Source organism: Mobula birostris, chromosome 3 (assembly GCF_030028105.1).
Source record: "Mobula birostris isolate sMobBir1 chromosome 3, sMobBir1.hap1, whole genome shotgun sequence".
NCBI lineage: Eukaryota > Metazoa > Chordata > Chondrichthyes > Myliobatiformes > Myliobatidae > Mobula > Mobula birostris.
The window spans coordinates 43,021,847-43,047,577 of record NC_092372.1 but is presented as its reverse complement, the minus strand read 5'-3'; the positions used below and the strand labels follow the sequence as shown (position 1 = coordinate 43,047,577).

The 25,731-nt window shown below is 42.5% G+C and overlaps 1 protein-coding gene across 3 annotated transcripts in view; it reads left to right on the top strand.

The window, feature by feature from the left end:
- Window positions 1-25,731, top strand: part of plpp1a (phospholipid phosphatase 1a) — a 113,534-nt gene that overhangs the window by 65,029 nt on the left and 22,774 nt on the right. For all 3 annotated transcript variants that reach the window (XM_072252523.1, XM_072252524.1, XM_072252522.1), the window contains exon 4: window positions 13,459-13,516. In XM_072252523.1, the coding sequence (XP_072108624.1) occupies window positions 13,459-13,516 (58 nt within the window). The remainder of the gene's footprint in view (window positions 1-13,458; window positions 13,517-25,731) is intronic.

The window sequence follows — 25,731 nt, the reverse complement described above, 5'->3', positions numbered from 1 at the left end:
TCACTCTCTTCCTTCAGTTAGTCCTGACGAAGAGTCTTGGCCTGAAACGTCGACTGCACCTCTTCCTACAGATGCTGCCTCACCTGCTGCGTTCACCAGCAACTTTTATGTGTGTTGCTTGAATTTCCAGCATCTGCAGAATTCCTGTTGTTTGCTGTCACTGTTTCTGTTGTGTGAACAAAGTCACCAGAGAGACGCAGCTGGTAGGCATAAAGTAGTCTTGTTATTCGACAAAATGAAACACAGCAGACCCTTTTGGAAGAGGCCTGTTTGACCCAACATTACATTATTTTTTATATGCTAAAGATCAAAGGACAATTCTATATTTACAATATATCTATGATGCTTCTTTTGAAGTACATTTAAATTTCACGCCCTCTTCCTTGCACCCACTCTACAAATACCAATTAACTATGGTTCGCAGCTCTCAGGAAGTTATTGTCCAGGGCTGCATTTCAAGTGGAATGTACAGTCTATATTCAGATCTGAACATTGGTGGCTGGTTAGTTGCTGAAGGCAATGTTCTGCTATACACCCCAAGTCCTTAATATGTTCTAACAACTGTGGCGTCCAAATAATGGCTCAGGGTAGGGCCACAGCAGATGCCGTTGTTAAGATGCTAAACAAAATCATCAGTAATTTACTCCATTGAATAGAGGTGGCATGAATTGCAGTCATTGCAATTTGCTGGATGATTGCAGTGTAAATTAATACCTTTAACAACGTAAGAAGCTTGCTTTCTGTGGTTGATGAAAGGGTCTTGTATGTATTGAGGCAAGAAGCAGGTCTAGGGATTGAGTGAGCCACCAGTGGACGTGTGGGGAGCCTTGGACTGCAAAGCTGTGATCGACCGAATATGGAGGAAGTGGGTTCGGGTGTGGAGGAGGAGGAGTTAGTTGGACTGATAACATTGAAATATAGTAGGAAAGGAGGCTTGTGGTTGGGTGTTGGGTTGGAGTGACAGACCTGAGCATGTCTTTTGTAAAGGCAAGGCACATTGTGAAGTAGGCAGCTTGAGGGTTAGGGTTTGCGGGGCAGGTGTGCCTGAAAATGGGACAAGTAGACAATTAGTGGGACAGCAAGTTCTGGTTCAACAAGTATTGTGACTGAGGCTGTGTGTTGAAGCAGAGATTATAATGACAGATTGTGGAGCTGGAGTTGGGACTGCATCACACAGATCAGGTGATTGAGTTGGAAATTGCTTTGAAGGGCATTTTGGATTGGTGTTTAAGATAAACTAAAAAATCTTGGGGAGAATGAGAGAAAGACATGAGATTGTGTTTTATGAGGTATATTGGCAGATCAGTGAGTGTGAGGTTCAGCTTCTGAGATTTGTGGTGGGGCAGATTATCTTAAGGATCCATGTCTGATGCAGCTGGGAGATCATGAGCTGAATGAGATAGGAATATAACCTTTAGTTCCAAGTGCTAACCCCAGTAATTGTCTCTGAGAAAGGAGAGATTGCATAGGGAAATTGCCATTCCTAATTCATTTCCACAAATACTATTGGAAACATGCACCAGCAGACATCGGTGATGAGCAATGATCACATATTTGAAGAGCCAACAGTGAATGTGCAACTTTCCCACACTTGAGCTACAAGAGGGAATGATTCAAGCTTGTGAGTAAAAGCAGTTTAAAATACAACCTTCCCAAACCTATTTCTGAACATTGTAATCCAGCAACAGCTGTTTTTTTTTTTACTATGGGGTTTAGGGAATTTGATGTCATTACAACGTCTGTTCTCTACAAAGTTAGCTTGTCAAACTGGTGGAATTGGAACTCATTGAGCCAGAATGAAGTCACTAGCACAATGGAAAGAGTTTGAATCTGTCTAAATTACTTGATGTTTTCCAGGTTTGTCTGCTGCAACAGAGGAGTAAGGCAGTTAGATTTCTTTGTGATTAGATGAGAGTCTGCAATGCATATTCCCAATGTTACAACTGATTTCTTCTGCTTGGTTAATATTCTCTATAATGCCGGTGTTAAACTCTTTGGATGAAAATCTCAGTAGTCTTAGCCCTAGCATTTATGATGACGTGTATGTGCACATTGAATTGATGATAATTCTTTTCCATGGGGGTGGGGGAAGTTCTTTCAAACTTGAAACTCATTTTACACAAATCAAGCAGGAGCACAGGATGTTTGAAAACCATCTTCAAGCATATCCCTAGATCTTCTGTTTGACTTCGTTGAAGCCATATGAAGACACATCATGGCAATTTTTAAAAAATATCCCAAGCCCGAAATTTTGTTTTGCCTTTCAAAAAACATGGCCAAAATGAGCAATGTCATCAGTGAAAGGAAAGGCTGGTCAGCGTGTTTACAACAGACTGGTCCACTGCCTACAAAGCTAATAGTTGTCTTTGTTAAGTAGTCATTACGGTAAAAGCTCCTAGTTCTCTGTTACAAGGGAACATTAATTTTCCATTACAACGTATTTGTTTTGTTGGATGACATGACTCCATAGCATTTTTTTAATGAGAGAAAAGAAAATAGTAAACATTTTCCTTTCTTCTCAAGCAATCCTTTGGGGTCGAGGACAACTTGTTTCCACTCCAGCTTGGAGGTGGCCAATGATATAGATTGGGGGGGGGTGAAGCAGAAAGAAAAGGTGGCCAGGAAGGCCTGCAAGCTCAGCCCTGGTTGGCTCAGAGCTTACCAGGTGATGCTGTGCTTTTACCAATCACACCAGGGCCCTGTGTGAAGGGCCCAGGCCCATTGAGTGAAGAACAAATTCTGAATTCCATCTCTGATGCTCTTCTGAATTCGTTTGATTACTAGCTAGAAATTTCCATGGATCAGTGAAGACTATACCAAGAAGACTTTGAGAATATCCTGGAAGCATTCTTTTAAAGCCTCCTGGGTGTCTTGTGCTGTGGTAGAACTAGAGCATACCTTGGGAGTCAGCTGTCTGAGAGTAATGCGTGCATAACTATAATTAAAACCTTTTGTTGACCTAGAAGAGAACAATGTTGATGGTTTGTTTATCCTGTTATTGGTTTGGAAGATTTTGTAGCGATAGGGCACGAACTGCCAGTCCAAGACTTTTGAGGCACCAGATGCAGGTTAAACCATGTATTCGAAGTCTACAGAACTGGGTATGATTGCTGCCAGCTCAGTTTGGGTTTTCATTTCTGAAGAGTTTAGTAGAATATTAGTGGACACGTTCTTATTGTAATAAATAGCATTGACTGTGATGCATTACTGTGTTTCCAGTTAGCAATACTTTTTTGAAAGAAAAGCATTAATAGTTGAAACCAACAGCCACGTTTCTATTTTGTGAATATGTAGTATGAAACACTGTAAGGCAGAAAGAACCTGATCAAATGCAATTTAAAAAAGGCCATAGCAGAAGACTTCAAAATCAGAAATTTTCAAAGCTGTTCTAGCAAAAGGATGAGATAGGAATCCAGCTTCAAAACACATTGAGTTAATTTTATTTTAAATATCAAGAGCTGGATACTGCATTCCTTTGATTGAAGCTGATTCAAATACTGTCATCGGTTCCAGCTTCCTACTTACATTTTATAAAATGTTACTGCAGATTCTAGGTGCTACGGGTGAGAATTTTTATAAAGATTGTGCTTGCTATTACATAGTTTTTTTTAAAAAATATAAATCCTTGCTCCCAGCACATGTCTTTGGCTAACTGAGGAACAAACTAAAAATATAGGTGTAGTTTTTATATTTCATAGTGATTTCCTTCCATTAATTATGTGCTGGAAGACAAAATTCATAATGTCAACATTACAAGGTATTTACATTGGATTGTTATCTGAATTATACGTGGGCTCCGAACAGTAGGCAGGATGCAGAGAACAAATTACAAAGGGAGATAGAAAAGGCATATAAAAGGGCAATGTTATGATATTCATGGGGGATTTCGATATTTAGGTAGTTTGGGAAAATCGGGTGGTGCTAGATCCCAAGTAAAGGAATTTGTAGAATCCCTTCAGGATGGCTATTTAGAGTAGCTTATGGTTGAGCCCACAAGGGGAAGGGCAATTCTGGATTGGGTGCTATGTAATGAACCAGATTTGTTTAGAGAGCTTAAGGTAATGGAACCTTTAGGTGTCAGTGATCTTAATATGATAGAATTCACCCTACTGTTTGAAAAGTAGAAGCTAAAATAAAATGTATCAGTACTAAAGCAGAGTAAAAGGAACTACAGAAGATGAGGGAGGACCTGGTCGAAATAGATTGGAAGGGAAAACTATCAGGGATGGTAGAACAACAGTAGCTGGAATTTCTGGGAGCAATTTGGAAGGCAAGGGATAGATTCATCTGAAAGAAGAAGTATTTTAAAGGGAGGATGAGGCAACTATGTCGGACAAGGAAAGTTAAAGACAGCATAAAAGCAAAAATTAGTGGTAAGCGAGGATTGATTGGGAAGTTTTTAAAAACCTACAGTAGTCTACTGAAAAAAGCAGTAAGGAAAATTACACTGGAGAGGTAGTAATAGGGGACAAAAAAATGGATAAACTCTAAGTATTTTGTGTCAGTCTTCACTGTAGAAAACAACACAGATACAAGAAAGTCAAGAGTGTCGGGGCAGAAGTGAGTGTAGTCTCTATTACTAAAGAGAAGATACTTGGGAACCTGAAAGATCTGCAGGTAGATGAGTCACCTGGACCAGATGGACCACATCCCAGAGTTCTGAAAGGGGTAGCTGAAGAGATTGTGGAGGCATTAGTAGTGATCTTTCAATAATCACTAGATTCTGGAATGGTTCCAGAGGACTAGAAAATTGCAAATGTCTTTCCACACTTTAAGAAGCGAGGAAGGCAAAAGGTAGGAAATTATGGGCCAGTTAACCTGACCAGTGGTTGGTAAGATGTTAGAATCCTTGAAGTAAATAACAGGCAGGACAGACAAAGGACTGTCAATGAATATTGTTCATTTGGATTTTCAGAAGGCATTTGATGAGGTACCGCTTATGAGACTGCTAAACAAGATAGAGCCCATGGTGTTACAGTACCTGCATGTATCAAGGATTGGCTGATGGTAGGAAACAGAGTGGGAATAAAGGGAGCTTTATCTGGTTGGCTGCCAGTGACTAGTGATGTTCTTTGGGTGTTAGCGTTGAGACTGCTTCCTTTCATGTTATATCTCAGTGATTTGGATGACAGGACAGATGGCATTGTGACCAAGTTTGTGGACAATGCAAAGACAGGTGGAGGGGCAGATAGTGCTGAGGAAGCAGGGAGTCTGCAGAAGGATCTAAGAGATTAGATGATAAGACCTAGGAGCACAATTAGCCGCTTAGCTCATTGAGTCTGCTCTGCCATTCTATCATGGCTGATTGGTTATCCCTCTCAACCCCATTCTCCAGCCTTCTTTCCATAACCTTTGGCACCCTGATTAATCAAGAACCTATCAACCTCTGCCTTAAATATACCCAATGACTTGGCCTACGCAACAGTCTGGAGCACACTCTGGCTAAAGAAATTTTTCCTCATCTCCGTTCTAAATGGATGCCTCTCTATTCTGACACTGTGCCCTCTGATCTTGGACTCTATAGGAAACATCCTCTCCACGTCTATTTTAACCAGGCCTTTCAATATTTGATAGATTGAAACAAGAGCCCTCCTCATTGTTCTGAACTCCATTGAGAAAAGGCCCAGAGCGATCAAATGCTCCTCATATATTAACCTTTTCATTCCTGGGATCATTCTCGTGAACCTCCTCTGGACCCTCTCCAATGCCAGCACATCTTTTCTTAGAGCAAGGGCCCAAAACTGTTCACAATACTCTGTGCAGTCTGACCAATGCCTCATAAAGCCTCAGCATTACATGCATGTTTTCATATTCTAGCCCTCTCAAAATGAATGCTAACATTGCATTTGCCTTCTTTACTACCGACTCAAACGCGGTAAGAACACAGAACACAATTTCTCATTTCCCTTTCAATACAGCAATCTTGCTCTCAGGTTCTCAATCAATTTACATTGAACTTTCAACCTGCAAGTTAACCCTTAGGGGAATCCTGCGTGATTCACAAACCCATCAGTTCCTTCATCCAAGGCATTTGACATACAATGTGAAAAGAAGTAATCCCAACACTGACTCGTAGTTACTGGTTCCCAACCAGAAAGGCCTCCTTTATTCCCACTCTTCACCTCTAGTCAGTCAGTCAATCCTCTATCCATGCTCGTACCTTTCTGGAAATACCATGCTCTCTTATTTTGTTAAGCAGCCTCATGTGTGGCACCATGTCAAAGACTTGAAAATCCAAATAAATAACATCCACTGACTTCTTTGTCTATCCTATTAATTCCTCAAAAAAAAAATTCCAACAGAACTAAATCCCAACTAAAATACCTTTTAGAAAACCATGCTGATTTTGGCCTATTTTATTATGTGCCTCCAAATACCCTGAAATCTCATCCTTAATAATAGACTCCAACATTATTTGAACCACTGGAATCAGGCTAACTGGCCTATAATTTCCTTTCTTCTGCCTCCTTCCCTTCTTCAAGAGAGCAGCGATTAGGAGAATGGGCAAAGAAGTGGCTGATGGAATACAGTGTAGGGAAGTGTATGGTGATGCACTTTGGTAGATGGAATAAATGTGTAGACTATTTTCTGTCTGGGGTGCCGTTTCATAAATCAGAGGTACAAAGGGACTTGGGATACATACAGGATTCCCAAAAACTCAACCTGTGAGTTGAGTTGGTGGTAAGGAAGGCAAATGCAATGTTAGCAGTAATCTGAAGGGGATTACCCTAGAGAGACTTATTCTGGAGCTGCTCCGGCCAATGGTTAGGCCACACTTAGATCTCCTCCAGTTCGCCTACCAGCCCCGACTAGGAGTTGAGGATGCCATCGTCTACCTGCTGAACCGTGTCTACGCCCACCTGGACAAGCCAGCGAGCACTGTGAGGGTCATGTTTTTTGACTTCTCCAGTGTGTTCAACACCATCCGCCCTGCTCTGCTGGGGGAGAAGCTGACAGCGATGCAGGTGGATGCTTCCCTGGTGTCATGGATTCTTGATTACCTGACTGGCAGACCACAGTACGTGTGCTTGCAATGCTGTGTGTCTGACAGAGTGATCAGCGGCACTGGGGCTTCCACAGGGGACTGTCTTGTCTCCCTTTCTCTTCACCACTTACACCTCGGACTTCAACTACTGCACAGAGTCTTGTCATCTTCAGAAGTTTTCGGATGACTCTGCCATAGTTGGATGCATCAGCAAGGGTGATGAAGCTGAGTACAGGGCTACAGTAGGAAACTTTGTCACATGGTGTGAGTAGAATTATCTGCAGCTTAATGTGAAAAAGACTAAGGAGCTGGTCGTAGACCTGAGGAGAGCTAAGGCACCGGTGACCCCTGTTTCCATCCAGGGGGTCAGTGTGGACATGGTGGAGGATTACAAATACCTGGGGATACGAGTTGACAATAAACTGGACTGGTCAAAGAACACTGAGGCTGTCTACAAGAAGGGTCAGAGCCGTTTCTATTTCCTGAGGAGACTGAGGTCCTTTAACATCTGTCGGACGATGCTGAGGATGTTCTACGAGTCTGTGGTGGGCAGTGCGATCATGTTTGCTGTTGTGTGCTGGGGTAGCAGGCTGAGGGTAGCAGACACCAACAGAATCAACACTCATTTGTAAGGCCAGTGATGTTGTGGGAATGGAACTGGACTCTCTGACGGTGGTGTCTGAAAAGAGGATGCTGTCCAAGTTGCATGCCATCTTAGACAATGTCTCCCATCCACTACATAATGTACTGGTTGGGCACAGGAGTACATTCAGCCAGAGACTCTTTCCACCGTGATGCAACACAGAGCATCATAGGAAGTCATTCCTGCCTGTGGCCATCAAACTTTACAACTCCTCCCTTGGAGGGTCAGACACCCTGAGCCAATAGGCTGGTCCTGGACTTACTTCCTGGCATAATTTACATTTTAGTATTTAATTATTTATGGTGCAACTGTAACGAAAACCAATTTCCCCCAGGATCAATAAAGTATGACTCTGACTAATATAAAAGCAAGAATTTAGCCCTGAAAGGATATGCTGGCATTAGAGTGGGTCAAGAAGACGTTCATGAGAATTATCCCAGGAATGCAAGGGCTAACATGATGAGCATTTGATGGCTCTGGGCTTGTACTTGCTGGAGTTTAGAAGAATGAGGGACAGGTCTTCTTAAAAGCTATTGAAAGGCCTGGATAGAGTGGAGAGGATGTTTCTTATGGTGGGTGAGTCCAGGAGCAAAGCCTCAGAATAGAAAGATGTCCTTTTAGAACAGAGATGAGGAAAAGAAATCTTTAGCCAGAGGGTGGTGAATCTGTGGAATTCATTGCCACAGATGGCTGTGGAAGCAAATCACTGGGTATTTTTAAAGTGGAGGTTGATAGGTTCTTGATTAGTAGGGGCTTCAGTGGTTAGCTGGAGACAACAGGAGAGGGATGATAAACCGGCCATGATGACTCAATGGGGAGTAGATTTGATGGGAGGAATAGCACAATTCTGCTCCTCTGTCTTATTAGGAATAACACTGGTGTTGGATTTCATGACAATTGAAGTGTCTGGTAATTTTAGAAAGAAAGGCACACTGAGAATGGTATTCAAAGGATGCTGTTACAGTGTCTGTTGGGGTGGTAACAGACTATACCTGATCTGCTTTCCTTATGTCCCTTCACATATCCATTCCAGTGATTCAGTGATTTCGCAAGCATCTTCTCAAAGGAGGAAGTTGCCAAGAAAAGCCACAGAGCTTTCAATTCATAGTTCGTCAGTGAGTTACACCACAGTGGTGACAGTAATGTGGAGGAGAAAATGAAAGTTAAAAGACCAAGAAAATCAATGCTAAATTACTGACATGAAATATTCCACCTCGTCTACCAGTCATTACTTCTATTAATTGAGTTTTTATTCTATTACATTATTTCCCCACAAGAGCCAGAAGAAAACTAGATCTTTGTTTTAGGTAGAATTCTTGAAGTTATGAGTTTTAGACATTTGTGTTACCTGATTTATGGAGCTTGACTTTAAAATTTGCTATGACTAATGGTACTTTAATCCCTTACCCACACCAGATTGCAGAAGTCAGCTACAACAGCAGTCCCTGCTTGCCTTTTTATAATTGTGCTTTAGAGTTACATTCCCTTTCAACTAAGACTTGCCAACTCATCTGCATTCTTTTGATGAGTTGTTAGTTGCATGCTTATGTTCTGAAGTCAAACCCTGAGCAGACTCGAGCTTTTATCTATCTTTGCCAAATACGAGAATATATTTTAAAAAATAAAACTGTGCAGTGTATATTCTGACTGCAGAATGGGCATTGGTTCAATGGAAATAATGACTAGCACGCGAAGGAGAATGTTATTGTTAACATTTCAATGGACTAATAATGATTTTCTTTGGTCCCCTTAATTCCACCTCATGGCCAATGGCTTGGTGAGACTGACTAATGGCAAATGAGTTGAAAGTTCTGTGTTCTCCGGCTAACTTCTGCCTTTGAGAAGATGCCTGTATAGTTGCAGAAGTGGAGATGAAAAATTGGACGAATAGAAAGCAGACTGTGTACTGTTTGCTACCCACCAACAGATACCATAGCAGCTCCCTTTGAATACCATTCCTAATTTGCCTTTCTTCAAAGTGATCAGACACTCAGTTTCATGAAACCTGGCGCTAATGCTACTCTTAATAGCAATCCAATGTAAATACCTTGTAATACGGACATTTTGATTTAACCTCCCAGCGTGCACAGCTATTGGAAACAAATCACCGTTAAACACAAAGACTGCACCTATGTTTCCAGTTTGTATCTCAGCTTACTAAAGCTGTGTGTTGGAAGCAAAAATTTATGAAAATATGTAAGTGTATGCAGAATATCTATTACGACTTTCGCTCATAGCACCCAGAGCCTGTAGTAACATTTTAAAAATACTGTAACTGAGAGATTGGAACAAAGAAGTATTTTAATGAGCTTCACTCAATGGAATGCACTGTTCTGCTCTTGACAATGTAAAAAATAATTTTACCCCCATGTGTTTTGGAACTGGATTTCTATCTCCTCTGGGAAGAAGGTTTTTCTAGCCTTGGTTTTGAATTTCCTTGCTGTGACAAAACCAGCTCATCTCCCAATTTAAAGGAAGGAAGAGGTGTTGGAGGTTTTTATGGTATCAGAGAAGGCTATCTGAGAGGCCTAAGTCCTTTGGCTCCAGTCACTGATATTGACTGTCTCCCAGAGAAGAGTTGAATAGGGCTTGCGTGGCTGTGGATAATTAGAATTAGGAAGGACTGAGGTTGCAGAGGGATTAATGTAATTATCGTCCAACATTACGGATAGGGTTGTTGATGAATAGGATGGTGTGAGTTAGGACTGAGGCAGTAGAGTTTTAGATGACCTCCAGGTGCGATGCGAGAGGTCAGCCAGGAATGTACAGGGAAAAATTGATACGAGTATAACGAAGGCTTGTTTCTGAAGATGTATGGAGGCAGGATCAGAATATGAATTTCCTGCCTGTAATGCCGTTTCAGCCCTTGCCAAAGATCTCATAGGATAGGATAGGGGTGGCACTGCAGCGCAGTGTAACACGATTACAGTGCTAGTGACCAGGGTTCAATTCCTGCCACTGCCCACGTGGAGTTCGTATGTTCTCCCTATGACTGTGTGGGGTTCCTCCAGTTGCTCCGGCTTCATTCCACATCTCAGAGACGTGAGGTGTAATAGGTTAATCGGTCACGGGTGTAATTGGGTGGCTTCAGCTCTTGGACCAGAAGGGCCTGTTACTGGTGCTGTATCGAAAAAAGGAAAATAACAAATGGTGTGAGTTGCTTTAAGGCTCCTGGCAAACAGTCATCCCTGGGATGGTTTTTGGGAGAAGGGTCAACATCTTCCTGTGGGCTCGAGTTTTGCTCTGTTGCCCAATGTAATGCACAAAATTTCACTCTTAATATTCAGGGATATCGTTCCTTTGTTTTAGTGCCTGTAATCTATTAAGGATTCAAACTTCATCAAAAATGGAAGTATCTGCAATCCACAATCCAGATGACTGGGAACAGATAAGGTGTTCAAAAAGTCTCAAACTTGATCCAAATTTTCCACTTCTTGTTTTAATGCCAACAATGGAGTCTTAAGTAAAGGGGTGATCAGGCAGCTAGCATGTTTCAAGGAAGTTAGTTAACTTTTTAATGAAGTAGGATGTGGGTCTTATTTAATCTTTTATGAGTTTAACTCTTCCTTAGCTGGATCTCTACTAGCATGGCAAGCTTGTCAGATCAAGGAAAGCAAGAACAACTTTTGCCTGGACTGGAAAAGCAGGAGTTAAACTTACTAGTAACTTCCTTTCTTGTCTGTCATGGAGCCTTACCTCAGAATCCTGCTAAGACTTCCAATAAACAGAAGCCTTGAAATCAGAACCTCAGAGATCAATACCTCACTTTCCCACGACACATATACAGACTTCTACCTTGCTTCTGGGTTTGTATTTCTTCCATTGGGCTCCCATTGAAAAGGTTACTTATCAGAATGAATTTCAGTTGGAGGAATATGTTGAGGGTAAAAGGATGCACTGTGGAGCTATAACTTAAAATCTGTACTGGGATGAACCTGCCAGCTTATTGTAAGTTATTTATCATGCTTTAAATGATTGATTTGGGTGGTAGCAGTGTTCAAATGAGCTAGTTAAATTGTTCTAGTGGGGAAGCTGCCTTGAATGATAGATGGCAGTCCGACCCCCTCCTATTTGCTTGGATGTGGAGGTTCTACTTGCTGATTACCACCCACTGAAGTTGGGCAGCACAAGGCATGGACTGGAAATGGCCTCAGGCATTGCATAAAAGTTCTACTTGAAATGTGGTCCCCAACAGCTGGTGTTTCTGCTTCTATGAAGTCTGGAAGTTTATGTTTTTTTAAAAATTGACTCAGCCCTTCTGAAACTGCGGAAGGTAATTAAATAACGCTGCTGTCAACCGCATCTCTTCCATTTCACACATGTCTGCTCTTACCCCATCCTCCTGTCACCGTACCAGGGATAGGGTTCCTCTTGTCCTTACCTACCACCCCACCAGCCTATGTGTCCAGCACATAATCCTCTGAAACTTCCGCCACCTCCAATGGGGTCCAACCACCGAGCACATCTTTCCCTCCTCCCCACTTTCTGCTTTCCGCAGGGATCACTCCTGACACGACTCCCTTGTCCATTCATTCCTTCCCACTGATCTTCCTCCTGGCACTTATCCTTGCAAGCAGAATAAGTGCTACATCTGTCCCTACACCTCCTCCCTCACTACCATTCAGGGACCAAAACAGTCCTTCCAGGTGAGGTGACATTTCATCCGTGAGTCTGTTGGGGTCATACACTGTGTTCCGCGCTCCCGGTATGGCCTCCTGTATATCGGTGAGACCTGAAGTAGATTGGGAGAGAGCTTTGTCGAGCACCTATGTCCGCCAGAAGAAGTGGGAACTCCTAGTGGCCACTCATTTTAATTCCACTTCCCATTCGCATTCCGATATGTCCATCCATGGCCTCCTCCACTGTTGTGATGAAGCCACACTTAGGTTGGAGGAACAACACCTTTTGTTTGGGTAGCCTCCAACCTGACGGCATGAACATCGATTTCTCAAACTTCTGGTAATGCTCCCCCCGCCTTCACCATTTCCCATCCCCTTTTCCCTCTCTCTCACCTTATCTCCTTGCCTCCTTGCCCACCCATTGCCTTCCTCTGGTGCTCCTCCCCCCATTTCTTTCTTCCATGGCCTTCTATCTCTTTTACCAATCAACTTCCCAGCTCTTCACCTCATCTCTCCCCCTCCAGGTTTCACCTATCATCTTGTGTTTCACTCTCTCTCCCCCCCCCCCCGCCCTTTAAAATCTACTCCCTAGCTTTTTTTCTTCAGTCCTGCTGAAGGGTCTCGGCCCGAAACGTTGACTGTTTACTCTTTTCCATAGATGCTGCCTGGCCTGCTGAGTTCCTCCAGCACCTTGTGTGTGTTGCTCGGATTTTCAGCGTCTGCAGATTTTCTTTTGTTTGTAAATAAACAATAGTTAATTTTAAATGATATCTGAGTTTTAACTATTTTGTTTGCATTACTTTTTGAAACTATTAACTTTGCCCTGTGTCTCCCAATATACAGTCTTGCAGTCTCCACTGGAATTATTGCAGTTCTGATCAGTTGTCAGCAGTGGAATAAAGTGGTAGGAATGGCCTACCAAGTTTCTCCATGTGCCCTGAAGTTCTGCAATTCCCAGGCACCAGAGATTTGTATGATCCTGCCCAAAGGCTCTAATGAGGGCGGAAAAAAAGTGTAATGATAACAGTCAATCACCTTGTGATTGGCACTTTAAATTGATAGTGTTGACATTTAAAAGGAGTCTGAAAATCCTCATATATTTTCAGGTATTGTTGCAATGTCTGGTTTTATGAAGTGAGTGGATGTGCTCAAAAGGTCCAGTGTTTTTTGTCTGAAGACAGTAATGACATTGCATTTTCTTGTCCCTCCAGGCTGTCCTTTTTCTCTGGCCATTCTTCCTTCTCCATGTACTGCATGATGTTCCTCGCAGTGAGTATTTTGCTATTTTCATGGCTGCCCATTTGCTATGCATTACACAGCCTATGGCTCAGCTATTTGCTTCATCAGCAATGCACTTCAGATTTATGACTGAGAGTTGGGACGATGATTAACTTGGCAGCTGAATGCCAATGCTAGCGAGGGTTTTGTTTGGAGCTGTGATAGAACATGAAAAGTGTCAAGGGGGACGAAACAGAATTGCTGAGAGAGGAATCTGTCATTTCAAGTAAGGTCTGTGTGATAGATTAAGCTGGATGTCTACTCATTTGGATGTATTTTCATAATCTTTGACATCTTTAGCTTGCCTAAGGTTTGAATTGCACATTGTGGACACGGAAACTTCTTCCAAAATCCACAAACATTGCAGGAAGGGGTGGACAGCCCTCTCTGGGCAACAGAGGAATTTTAAACATTTGAATTCGCCACAAGATATGTGGCCTCCGTATTAAGCTAATTTTCTACCTTGTATTTTTCAAGCTTTGATTTGACTTCTGATCAAACAATCAATGTCTAAAATAACTTCTTGACCTTTTTCCATTCGGATAGCTGAAAAACTTCAGTGGCACCTCAGTAGTTTTGCAGTAATAAATCGAAATGCCAGTGCTAGTAATGGTTTTACAATGTTGTTGTTGGATCTGCAAAACGTTTACTTCCACTACCACAAATGAAAGAGAAGGGAAATTACTGCACACCCGAGCACTATGATATTACTTGATATTCTGCTGCACTGGAACCACTGTAAAAAATCTGAGAGAAAGATGCATGTGTAATATTAGGATAAATTTATGCTCACTCAACACGTGCTCCAATGTAAAATTTGAGTTGCTGTTTGGAAATGGTATAACAGGTGAAGATCACTGTCCAAGTGCATCAGTGTGAATGGAAGGAGTGGTAAAAGGAACCAGTTTGAAAATTATAATCATTTTACAAGGGGGAAGCACAAGTGGGAATGAATTCCACTTTTCTCATTTACAGCAGGAGAATGGAACACGCCTTCACTTCACTAGTGTGGGGGCCATAGGGGAGAAATAATGTGAAGGATGGTGCTCAACCAGATAGTTTAAAATAAATAAATAAATTCTGACGATTGCTACGCAAAGCAAATCTAATGAAATAAACAAAAAAGAATTGTAACAGGGAGAGCTTGTAGCTTAAAGCTGAGAAAAATAGGTTGCCAGTCCAATCTATGTTTTTCTAATGTTCGCGAGTAAGATGGGTGAGATGGAGGAATTTGCCAAGTATGGCATCAGACCTGGGGATGGGGCAAAGGGGAATTTTAGCTTTATAAAAATGGGAGTTGTTGATAGAAACACAAACTGAATCAGCTGGTACCAAGTTTAGTATTGGGAAGGTAAATTATCAATTCTGTTAGAAATTGCAGGACATGAAGAAATAATTTGATTGTTACAGCTCTTCATAAGTTTAATTCCATTGGTTTGTGGTCGTGTTTGCTGGTGGAGTTTTGATTGACCCAGGAGTTTCTGATAAACATTTAACATGTCTCCAGCTCGTGTACCTTGTAATGTATGTCCAAGGAACGGGGTGCAGGAAGCTCTTTTGAGAAGAATTGATGCAGCTGTTCAACCACTTTTTTCTAAGAAAATTAGAAGTTTTGGGCAATGAGATCTGAAGGAAGTTGGTGAATATAGAGTGCAGTTATTGCCAAGAATTGAAAGTTTAAAAGATCTGCAGTTGCTGGAAATCTGAAATCAAAGCAGAAAATGTTGGAAGCCCTCAGGAGCAGCTGTTCATTTGCAGTGTGACACTGACTGAAATATTTCCCTTAGATGCAGTGATCACCCAAGTAGGCACACACTATAGAAACGTAGAACATAGAAACATAGAAAACCTACAGCACAATATAGGCCATTTGGCCCACAAAGCTGTGCCAAACATGTCCTTACCCTAGCACTACCTAGACTTACCCATAGCCCTCTATTTTTCTAAGCTCCATGTACCTATCCAAGAGTCTCTTAAAAGACCCTATCGTTTCTGCCTCCACCGCCGCCACCGGCAGCCCATTCCACACACTCACCACTCTCTGCGTTTATATAAAAAAAAAAGTACCCCTGACATCTCCTCTGTACCTACTTCCTAGCACCTTAAAACTGTGCCCTCTCGTGCTAGCCATTTCAGCCCTGGGGAAAAGCCTCTGACTATCCACAAGATCAATGCCTCTCATTATCTTATACACCTCTTTCAGGTCACCTCTCATCCTCCATCACTCCAAGGAGAAAAGGCCGAGTTCACTCAACCTATTCTCATAAGGCATGCTCCCCAATCCAGGCCACATCCTTATAAATCTCCTCTGCACCCTTTCTATGGTTTCCATGTCCTTCCTGTAGTGAGTCGACCAGAACTGAGCACAGTACTCCAAGTGGGGTCTGACCAGGGTCCTATTTAGCTGCAACATTACCTCTGGGCTCTTAAGCTCAATCCCATGATTGATGAAGGCCCGCACACCATACGTCGTCTTAACCACAGAGTCAACCTGCGTAGCAGCTTTGAGTGTCCTATGGACTTGGACCCCAAGATCCCTCTGAACCTCCACACTGCCAAGAGTCTTACCATTAATACTATATTCTGCCATCATATTTGACCTACCAAAATGAACTACCTCACACTTACCTAGGTTGAACTCCATCTGCCTCTTCTCAGCTCAGTTTTGCATGCTGTCAATGTCCCACTGTAACTGCTGACAGCCCTCCACACTATCCATAACACCTCCAACCTTTGTGTCATCAGCAAATTTACTAACCCATCCCTCCACTTCCTCGTCCAGGTCATTTATAAAAATCACAAAGAGTAGGGGTTGCTGAACAGATCCCTGAGGCACACCACTGGTCACCGACCTCCATGCAGAATATGACCCGTCTACAACCACTCCCTGTCTTCTGTGGACAAGCCAGTTCTGGTTCCACAAAGCAATGTCCCCTTGGATCCCATGCCTCCTTACTTTCTCAATAAGCCTTACATGTAGTACCTTATCAAATGCCTTGCTGAAATCCATATACACTACATCTACAGCTCTACCTTCATCAATGTGTTTAATCACATCCTCAAAAAATTCATTCAGGCTCGTAAGGCATGACCTGCTTTTGACAAAGCCATGCTGACTTTTCCTGATCATATTATGCCTCTCCAAATGTTCATAAATCCTGCCTCTCAGGATCTTCTCCATCAACTGGCCAACCACTGAATTAAGGCTCACTGGTCTATAATTTCCTGGGCTATCCCTTCTCCCTTTCTTGAATAAGGTTACCACATCCACAACCCTCCAATCCTCCGGAACCTCTCCCGTCCTCATTGATCATCACAAGAGGCTTAGCAATCTCCTTCCTTGCTTCCCACAGTAGCCTGGGGTACATCCTGCCTATTCCTGGTGACTTATTCAACTTGATGCTTTCCAAAAGCTCCTGCACATCCTCTTCCTTAATATCTATCTGCTCAAGCTTTTCAGTCCACTGCAAGTCATCCCTACATTCGCCAAGATTCTTTTCTGTAGTGAATACTGAAGCAAAGTATTCATTAAGTACCTCTGCCATCTCTTCTGGTTTCTGACACACATTTCCACTGTCACACTTGATTGGTCCTATTCTCTCTCATCTTATCCTCTTGCTCTTCACTATGGCAAAATACTCCCTGATATAAACACCCCTTGATGGTGGAGATTATGGAAACCCAGAGTAACACACACAAAATGCGGGAGGAACTCAGCACGTCAGACAGCATCTATGGAAATGATTTAATTGTTGCTGTTTGGGGTTGAGACACTTCTTCAGTCTTGACGGGTCTCAGCTTGAAACGTCGACTGTTTATTCATTTCCATAGTGTGTGTCACTATTGACGTAGTTATTTTTACTAAGTTTTTCTCCTTGTTGCCATTGACCATTTTACATCAATGCTTCCTCCTTTAGCTCAATGTGTACGACTCTTCCTTTAATGCTTCACTGGGGAGTCTAGTACGAGAGGGCATGACTTAAGGATTGAAGGGCGCCCATTCAGAACAGAAATGCGAAGAAATTTTTTTAAAGGGTGGTGAATCTATGGAATTTGTTGCCACAGGCAGCAGTGGAGGCCAAGTCATTAGGTGTATTTAAGGCAGAGATTGATAGGTATCTGAGTAGCCAGGGCATCAAAGGTTATGGTGAGAAGGCGGGGGAGTGGGACTAAATAGGAGAATGGATCAGCTCATGATAAAATGGCGGAACAGACTCGATGGGCTGAATGGCCTACTTCTGCTCCTTTGTCTTATGGTCTTATGAAATGTGCAGTGAGAAATCTGTCACCCACCCAAATCAGCTTATTTCCAATTGAGCCATCGGGTGACAAAATCCATTGAATCTTGAATTAAAACATGGCCTTTTTGGGTTGTAGAATAGTTGCAACACAAGTGGTTATTCAGTCCGGCATTTCTCAGCTTTTTTATTGCATGAGAAATCCAGTCTATTCCCTGTCCTAAAGCCAACTTCAAATCCATGCTAAATGTCTCTTTTGTTTAGTGGCTTTAGTTTAACTGAATAGCTTTTATGTTGCATGTTATTAAGTCAGGTGCACTCAATATGAACCTCATAATCCCTGTGTTCTTCAATCAAATCAACTAATAATTAACAACAATTTACTTTTAGCAAATCCATGCAGGTTAATCTTTTATCCAATCCCTATGTCCCAGTGACAATCAATTCTAGCAGCTTTCCTGACAACTGCTCATAATATCTATTAATCATTCAGATAAGGGATTAAGTGTAATCTATCCAAGTTTGTGGACAGCATAAAGCTGTGTGGAAGTCTACAGTATGAGGAGGATGCAGTGGGGTTTCAATGTGGTATAGGCAGGTTGAGTTGGACAAATACACAGCAGATGCCCTTCAGCATGGAGAAGTGTGAGATTACCAATTTTGGTGGGCTAGACTGAAGGGCAGAATGTTATAAACATGAGAAAATCTGCAGATGCTGGAAGTCCAAGCAACACACACAAAATACTGGAGGAACTCAGCAGGCCAAGAAGCAAAAGAGTAAACAGTCTACGTCTTGGGCTGAGACCCTTCGTCAAGACTGGGGGGAAAAAAAACGAGTCAGAACAAGAAGGTGGGGGAGGGAAGGAAGAAGTACAAGGTGATAGGTGAAAGTGGGAGAGTAAAGAACTGGGAGGCTGATTGGTGAAAGAAATAACAACAGATCACCATGGCGATTCTCCTTCTCCCACTTCCCCTTCCTACCTCCCCTTCACCCTTCACCCTTCACCCTTCACCCCTCCTCCCCCCCTTCCCCCCCCTTCCCCCCCTTCCCCCCCTTCCCCCCCTTCCCCCCTTCCCCCCCTTCCCCCCCTTCCCCCCCTTCCCCCCCTTCCCCCCCTTCCCCCCCTTCCCCCCCTCCCCCTCCCCCCCTCCCCCCCTCCCCCCCTCCCCCCTCCCCCCCTCCCCCCCTCCCCCCCTCCCCCCCTCCCCCCCTCCCCCCCTCCCCCCCTCCCCCCCTCCCCCCTCCCCCCTCCCCCCCTCCCCCCCTCCCCCCTTCCCCCCTTCCCCCCTCCCCCCTCCCCCCTCCCCCCCTTCCCCCCTTCCCCCCTTCCCCCCTTCCCCCCCTCCCCCCTTCCCCCCCCTTCCCCCCCTCCTCCCCCCCCCAGCGGAGTGCTACTGCTGTAGTTGATTTATGTTTAGTTTTAGTAATGTCATAGTAATTTTGCAGATTGTCAAATGGGTTCATTTTGATTAACCAGTTCACCACCTAAGGTTTTGAAGTATTAGATGGCATCCTATTTTTTATTTTACAGTTATCCCCCAGCGGTGCCTGAGGCAAGTCCTGTGTTTGGATTTAGTTACATAGTCACCAGTCACTCTGGCAGTTTACCCAAGTGCCCAAACTTTTGTGTGTGAGCCATGATAGAGTCAGTTACCAAGCGTTTAAGCCATATGCTGTATTTATTCAAGGCATCTGATGATTATCCCTATCATCTGTTGAACTGAAGGGGTAGCTTGACCAATTCAGGTGGGGGGGGGGGGTTAGAATTTAGCAAAAGCCAGTTCTGATGTTGCAACTGAGCCAGACGTTATGGAACTAAGTGGGTTTGATGGGCAGTCAACTATGGACACACCAGTCATTTTGTTGGTGCCTTCTTTTAAATTCCGCAGTATTAACTTAATTATACAGCAGCCAATGTTAGTCAGGCTTCTGTACTGCGGTATTTATCTTGGGTTAAGAATATGTAGACATAATATCTGGTGTTTACATATGACACATATTGTCAATGATTTTATTCTTTGTAATTTTACAGATTGTCAAATTGCATCATTTTGATTAAGCAGTTCACCATCTAAATTTTTGTAACATTAAATTGCAAAGCCATTGATAAATCATACCTGATTCACCCACCAGACAATTTTAATTTCGCAGTGGTATAAATTTCAACACTAGTATGTCTATACGCCAGCACAGGGCAGTATTCTTTTTGCAAGTGGGACAGATGATTACAAATTTGGAAAATAAGAGAAAATTGCTCTGTCTAGCAATCTTGGAAATAAATTAATTCTTCTCCTCTTCTACCTTTTTAGTAACTTTGTAGGAGTTATTCCCTAGAGACTAGTTGATTTTTGAGGGAATCAAGGCAACACCCAGTCATTTACTCCTCCAACAGATGAACCCTGTGATTTCTTTTTCTTTTACCTACTCATCTGAAACTGAGACAGACAAGAATGCTAACAGAGCTTAGACAACAACCTACAGCAAGCAGCTCTTAATGTCTAAGATCCAAGCAGAGTTCAGTTAGAAAACAAATAACCTTCAGATGAGTGGCCACTGAACTGATGCTGAACAGGCTCAGTAGGTATTACCTTATATAAATTAAAAATTTAGTCTACATAAACATCTTTGTGGTATAAATTCCTGTGTCAATTCAGCTAATAGAAATCGCTGATGTTAGCATGTAAACGACTTAACAGCTTGGTAGAAGAAATAATCAAGTTGTACAAAGACTTAATGAAGGTGTGTTTTAAATTCTGCCACTAACATTCATTCCTGCCCCATTAGAGGCACGGAAAGAATGTAATGGGGAAGTTCGCTTTCTAGTGGATTTAAAAGTATATATTCTGACAGCAATTCAGCTTTCAATAACAAATAGCATTTGCCTAACCTCTGCAACTTCTCAAGTATTTAGAAGGGACAGATGTAACTAATCAACATTGCTGAATGTTGGCCAGAAGGAAATCAACTCCTTCAGACACCAGAGTTCCATTTTCTGCAGGGAAAAAAAGAGCATTGAGGAAGATGACAGTAATTAGATTTATTCAACCCTGAGTTCTGCTCTTAAAGCTAATTACTTGAGTCGAACCCTGCATCCAAATGTTAAGTAGCTAAATGACATTGCTTATTCAGAGGAGTAAGCTGCAGCAGCATTATCAGAAAAAGCCTCAAACAGCAAATATTTTTAGTCAGCTGATACTTTTTAAAGTAAGGAGGTGGCAATATGCTAGTTGTCTGTTCAGTGCTATAAGAAGGCAATTTGCAGTTTCTTTTCCTCTATGATCTCAACATGACAAATCACCACAAAGAATGCTTAAACAAATCAAAACCTCTGCCATTGTCTCTCGGGCATCAGAGCCAGTGCAGAAAATTTCAGGTTCGGGGATGGGATTTGTAGTAGAAAAGAGATCTGATGCTGGAAATCTAGAATGAAGACAGGAAGTGCTGGCAATACTCACCAGGTCAGGTGTCGAGGAAAGAAATGCAGTCTGTGTTTCAGGTTGAAGAACCCATGTTGGAATTGGAGCCTGTCTTACAAAGACGGTGTGACCTGATCTCCCCCCACAGATGCAGCCTGGCCTGCTGAGTATTTCCATCATTTCCTGTTTGTTTTTAATTTGTGATTTGTAGTATCTGTTTTTAGACAGCTAAGGTGATTTTTTTTTTAGGCAGTTAAGGTGTGTGCAAACAAACTTCATTACACCATCATAATTTTGAAAGACTAATGAGAGGCCGGGTTCAATTAGAGGAACTAATGACAGCTTCTCATTCCTGAGGGGTCATAGCTGATTGCCTTTGGGAAAATCCACTACCATATTTTGAAAAAAGAATTAATAAGAATTTATAAGAATTTTCCTCCTGGTTTCTGCCTGTCTGCGCTCCCTTGACGTTGTTTCAAATTCCAAGAACTCCCCCACTGTTTCTGAGATCTGTAACCTCTCCGGTTGGTCCTATCAACACTGGAGCCATTGTGGACCTCCCTCCCCCAGGCCCAGCTGCCTGATCCAAACCAATTTATGAGCTGGAACTTACACAACCTATCACACCATACTGAGGGCCACATCTTCTAAACCATCGTCATTGTTGCATTGGTTGTGGACTGTTACTTAAAAACATGAAATGGTGGGATAATTCAGCAGCTTACCCAGCAGCTTCAAGTGTTAATGTTTCAATAGTCTTTCATTAGAACAGAGCCATGAGTGAATTGTGAGTAATGTACTGAAGTTCCCAGATATGTGTCTCTGAAAGAGTGTGTCTCCCCCTTTGTATTCAAACCATTTGCTAACTACAGAGTCTCATTTCTTCACTGCTTACTGTAGAAGTTACTACTGAATGGAGTTTTCTTCCAACCCATAGTAAAGCAAACCCCAGTTCACAGAACCTGACCGTGAACCTTGCTCTCATCAGGTCCTGCTGACTTGGCTGCCTTCACAGCCCTAGACTCAGGCCACGAGGTGGAAGCTATAAAGGACACCCGAAGTCCAGTCTCTATGGAGCACAAGCTGTCATTGCCCCGACCCGCTTCCCTTAGGGAGCCTGTGCCTCACTCTGCTCGAGGAAAGAAGCAAACTGAAATTAGAACTGTTGAGATTGCTTCATGTGCTAAATCATTATCCATTACTGTGAGTCTTATTGTGAAAGTTCTACCCTGTTTCAATAACAGCAGTTTGTAGCTATCCTATATCAGGAAACTTGAACTACACCAAAGTGTACTTTTTAAATAGAGTAGTGGACATTTCTTGAAAATCATGTTTGTTGTGTCACTTACAGCATCATGGGAATGCAAGGATCAAATGAACGCAGGATAAATTTGGAATGTAACTACATCTGCTGTAGTTTATCATGAGAGCCTAATCCCACTTCAATTACGACGACTGCTGCTTACAATTATATGTATAATAATGATTTTCAGAATTAAAAAAAGTAGTTCTCTTGGTTAACCCAAGGGGGAAACAAAAATGGACTTGCTCATTATGTTATAGCAGGAGCTCAACTGGATCTGTGACTACTGAATAGTGTGGCTACTGCTGCTGATCAGATGCTGGGTGTACTGCACTGAATCCCACAGCTTGTCCATCATCTACAAGGCACGTCAAAGGAGCATGATGGTGTTCTCTCCATTTGTTTGAGTGTGGAGTTGCAACAACTCTCAAGAATCTTACACAGTCCAAGACAAAGCAGCCCATCACCCTCAGCATTCATTTCATCCACTGTTGGTGCACAGTGGCTGCAGTATTTAGAATGCATTGCACTTATTTGGTTGGGTTACTCCAGCAGCATCTGCCATCAATCTACTGTCCCAGCGGCAAGAGCAGCAATCACATGGGACAGGACCACCTGCAAGATCCTCTCCAAATCCTGCACTGTCTTAACTAGGGATTACATGCTGTTCTTTCATTTCTGCTGAGGCTAAATCCAGGAACTCCTCAAGCACAGCACTGTGGAAGGATCTTCACACCACAAAGACAGCTGGGGGCATGCTACAAATGCTGGCCTTCCCAGCAATGCCCAGACAGTCAGTAATTAAAAATAACAAGTAGTACAGGGAATAACAAGTAGTACAAGCAGATCATGGCAAGAAAACTATTCAGTGAATGATGTACCTTTGGTATCATGAACCAGTGACTCACGTTAATGTCTGCACTTACTGTAGCTGTGTCTCTCCAGTTAATTATTTATAATTAAGAGACATGAGTTTGTTTGCAATAATAATTACACAACTTTGCTTTTAAACCAGGTGAGGAGAAACCTTGTATCCTCTCCAAATACTCCTGAGTTTAGAATCAATTTTTATAGGAAAGTAGAGACTGGAAGAAATTGCCTACCTGCATGATTGCAATAAATCATATTGGCGTAATCCAATTGACCATTCATCCATCTGCTTTCATGACACCTTTGGTTGGTATATTCCACATATTCACCACCATCAGAGTAAACAAGGTCAACCTGAACTGGAGAACAAACACACTTAGTGGCAACACACAAACTGCAGCATCTAGGGAGGGAAATGGACAGTTGGTGTTTTAGATCAAGACCCCAAATGAAGTGTCTCAACCTGAAATCTTGACTGATCATTTCCCTCCATAGATGCTGCCCAACCTATTGAATTCCTCTAGCCCTTGTGTGTTGCTCTAGATTTCCTGCATGTGCAGCCTCTTGTGTCAAACTTTGTCTAGAATTCTGATTGAAGTTCAAAGTAAATTTATTATCGAAGTGTATATATATGTCACCATGTAGGTACCCTAGACGCTGCATGACCTGTTCAGCTCCTCCAGCAGTTCCTGAGATTTGTTTCCTTGCGGGCGTACTCAGTAAATCAAAGAACCGTTTTAGACTCAGCAGGACAGACAAACAACTAATTTGTGCAAAAGACAACAAACTGTACAAATACAAAGGAAAAAAAATAATAAATAAGCAAGAAATATCAAGAACCTGAGACGAAGAGTCCTTGAAAATGAGTTCATGGGTTGTGGGAACAGTTCAGTGGTGGGGTGAGTGAAGTTATTCCCTTGTTCAAGTATCTGATGATTGAGGGTTAATTACTGTCCCTGAACCTGGTGGTGTGAGTCTCAAGACTCCTGTACTACCTTCCTGATGGCAGCAGCAAGAAGAGAGCATGACTTGTGCAGTGGGATCCCTGATTATGCATGCTGCTTTCCATCACTTACTTTTTAAAAACAATGGCTTCAAGCTGAGGGAGAAGAGCAACATTTACAGAAGTGACACCAGAACAAGATAGTCTGTTATTTTGTTACTGTATCCTGTAATCGACATAATTGGTTTATACTCCTACTCTATATAGCTTCCCCCCCACCCCCCGCCCCATGGTCTAAACACCCCTTTGTTTCCTCACTGGCAGATTGATAGACCTCTTCCAGCATGGTCTGTTGTACTTGGTGCTGATGAAATGGTCTCAGTTGGGACCAAGGAAAAACTAGGTGTTTGTTTCAGTGAGCCTGTGCCCCTCCCCAGCACCACTGTGAACTTCAGGCTGCGAGCCATTTTGACTCCCCATAATGACCTGAATGTCCTCACTCTACCTCCTCTGTCACAATAAGGTCAAATGCAAATTAGAAGAACAATAACTTTTATTACTTGGGTAGTTTACAACGCACTAAATTTTCCAATTTCAGGTAACCCACACCACATGCAATTCCCTCCCGCCCCCCAACTCTCACTGGTTCACCCAGCTTCACTCTCTACCTTTTCTAGCCCAGCGCCCACTGTTTCACCTTGACTCATTAACATCCCTATCTGGTTTCATCTGCCCACCACCCACATTTATCCTTTGGTTCACCTTACTTGTCTCCTGCCCCACCTGGTTGCATCAACCCCACCATCCTCACCCTATCACCTGTCACCTCTTTAACTCCTCACATACTGGCAACCTTCCCTCTACACTCTCAGTCCTGATACAGGATCTTGACCTGAAACATCAACCATCCCTTTGCCTTCAGAGACCCAGTGAGTTCTTCTAACAGTTCCTTTTTTGCACCAATTTAATGCCTTGTCCAAACAGGTGATTCTTTCTACTGATATGCTGCTCTGATAATCACGACATCATTGTAACTCTTTTGCCATGAAATTGCTTTACGCACTGTCACTGCCTTCACTGAGTTCAATCAGAACAAACGTGATTCTTCTATTCCATATCCCTTTGGCATTGCCAGAATCTAAATATAAAAACATACATAGAATTTATTTTACCAGCCAACTCTGTCATTTCTCAATCTCATTTGTAACCATATATATTTATCTACTAAACCAGACCTCCATATTATGTTATCATTCTCTTTCTCTGTTTCCTGCGACGATGCATTCTATTAATAAAACTGTATGATGAATGTATGGAATTTTGGTGTTGCCTTTCTCCTCCTCTCTGGATAGAAGTAATAAGAGTGGAAAAAAACAGAAGACGCCATGACGTTTGTAGAAGGAACTATGTTTAGTTGTGATCTCATTCAAGCAGT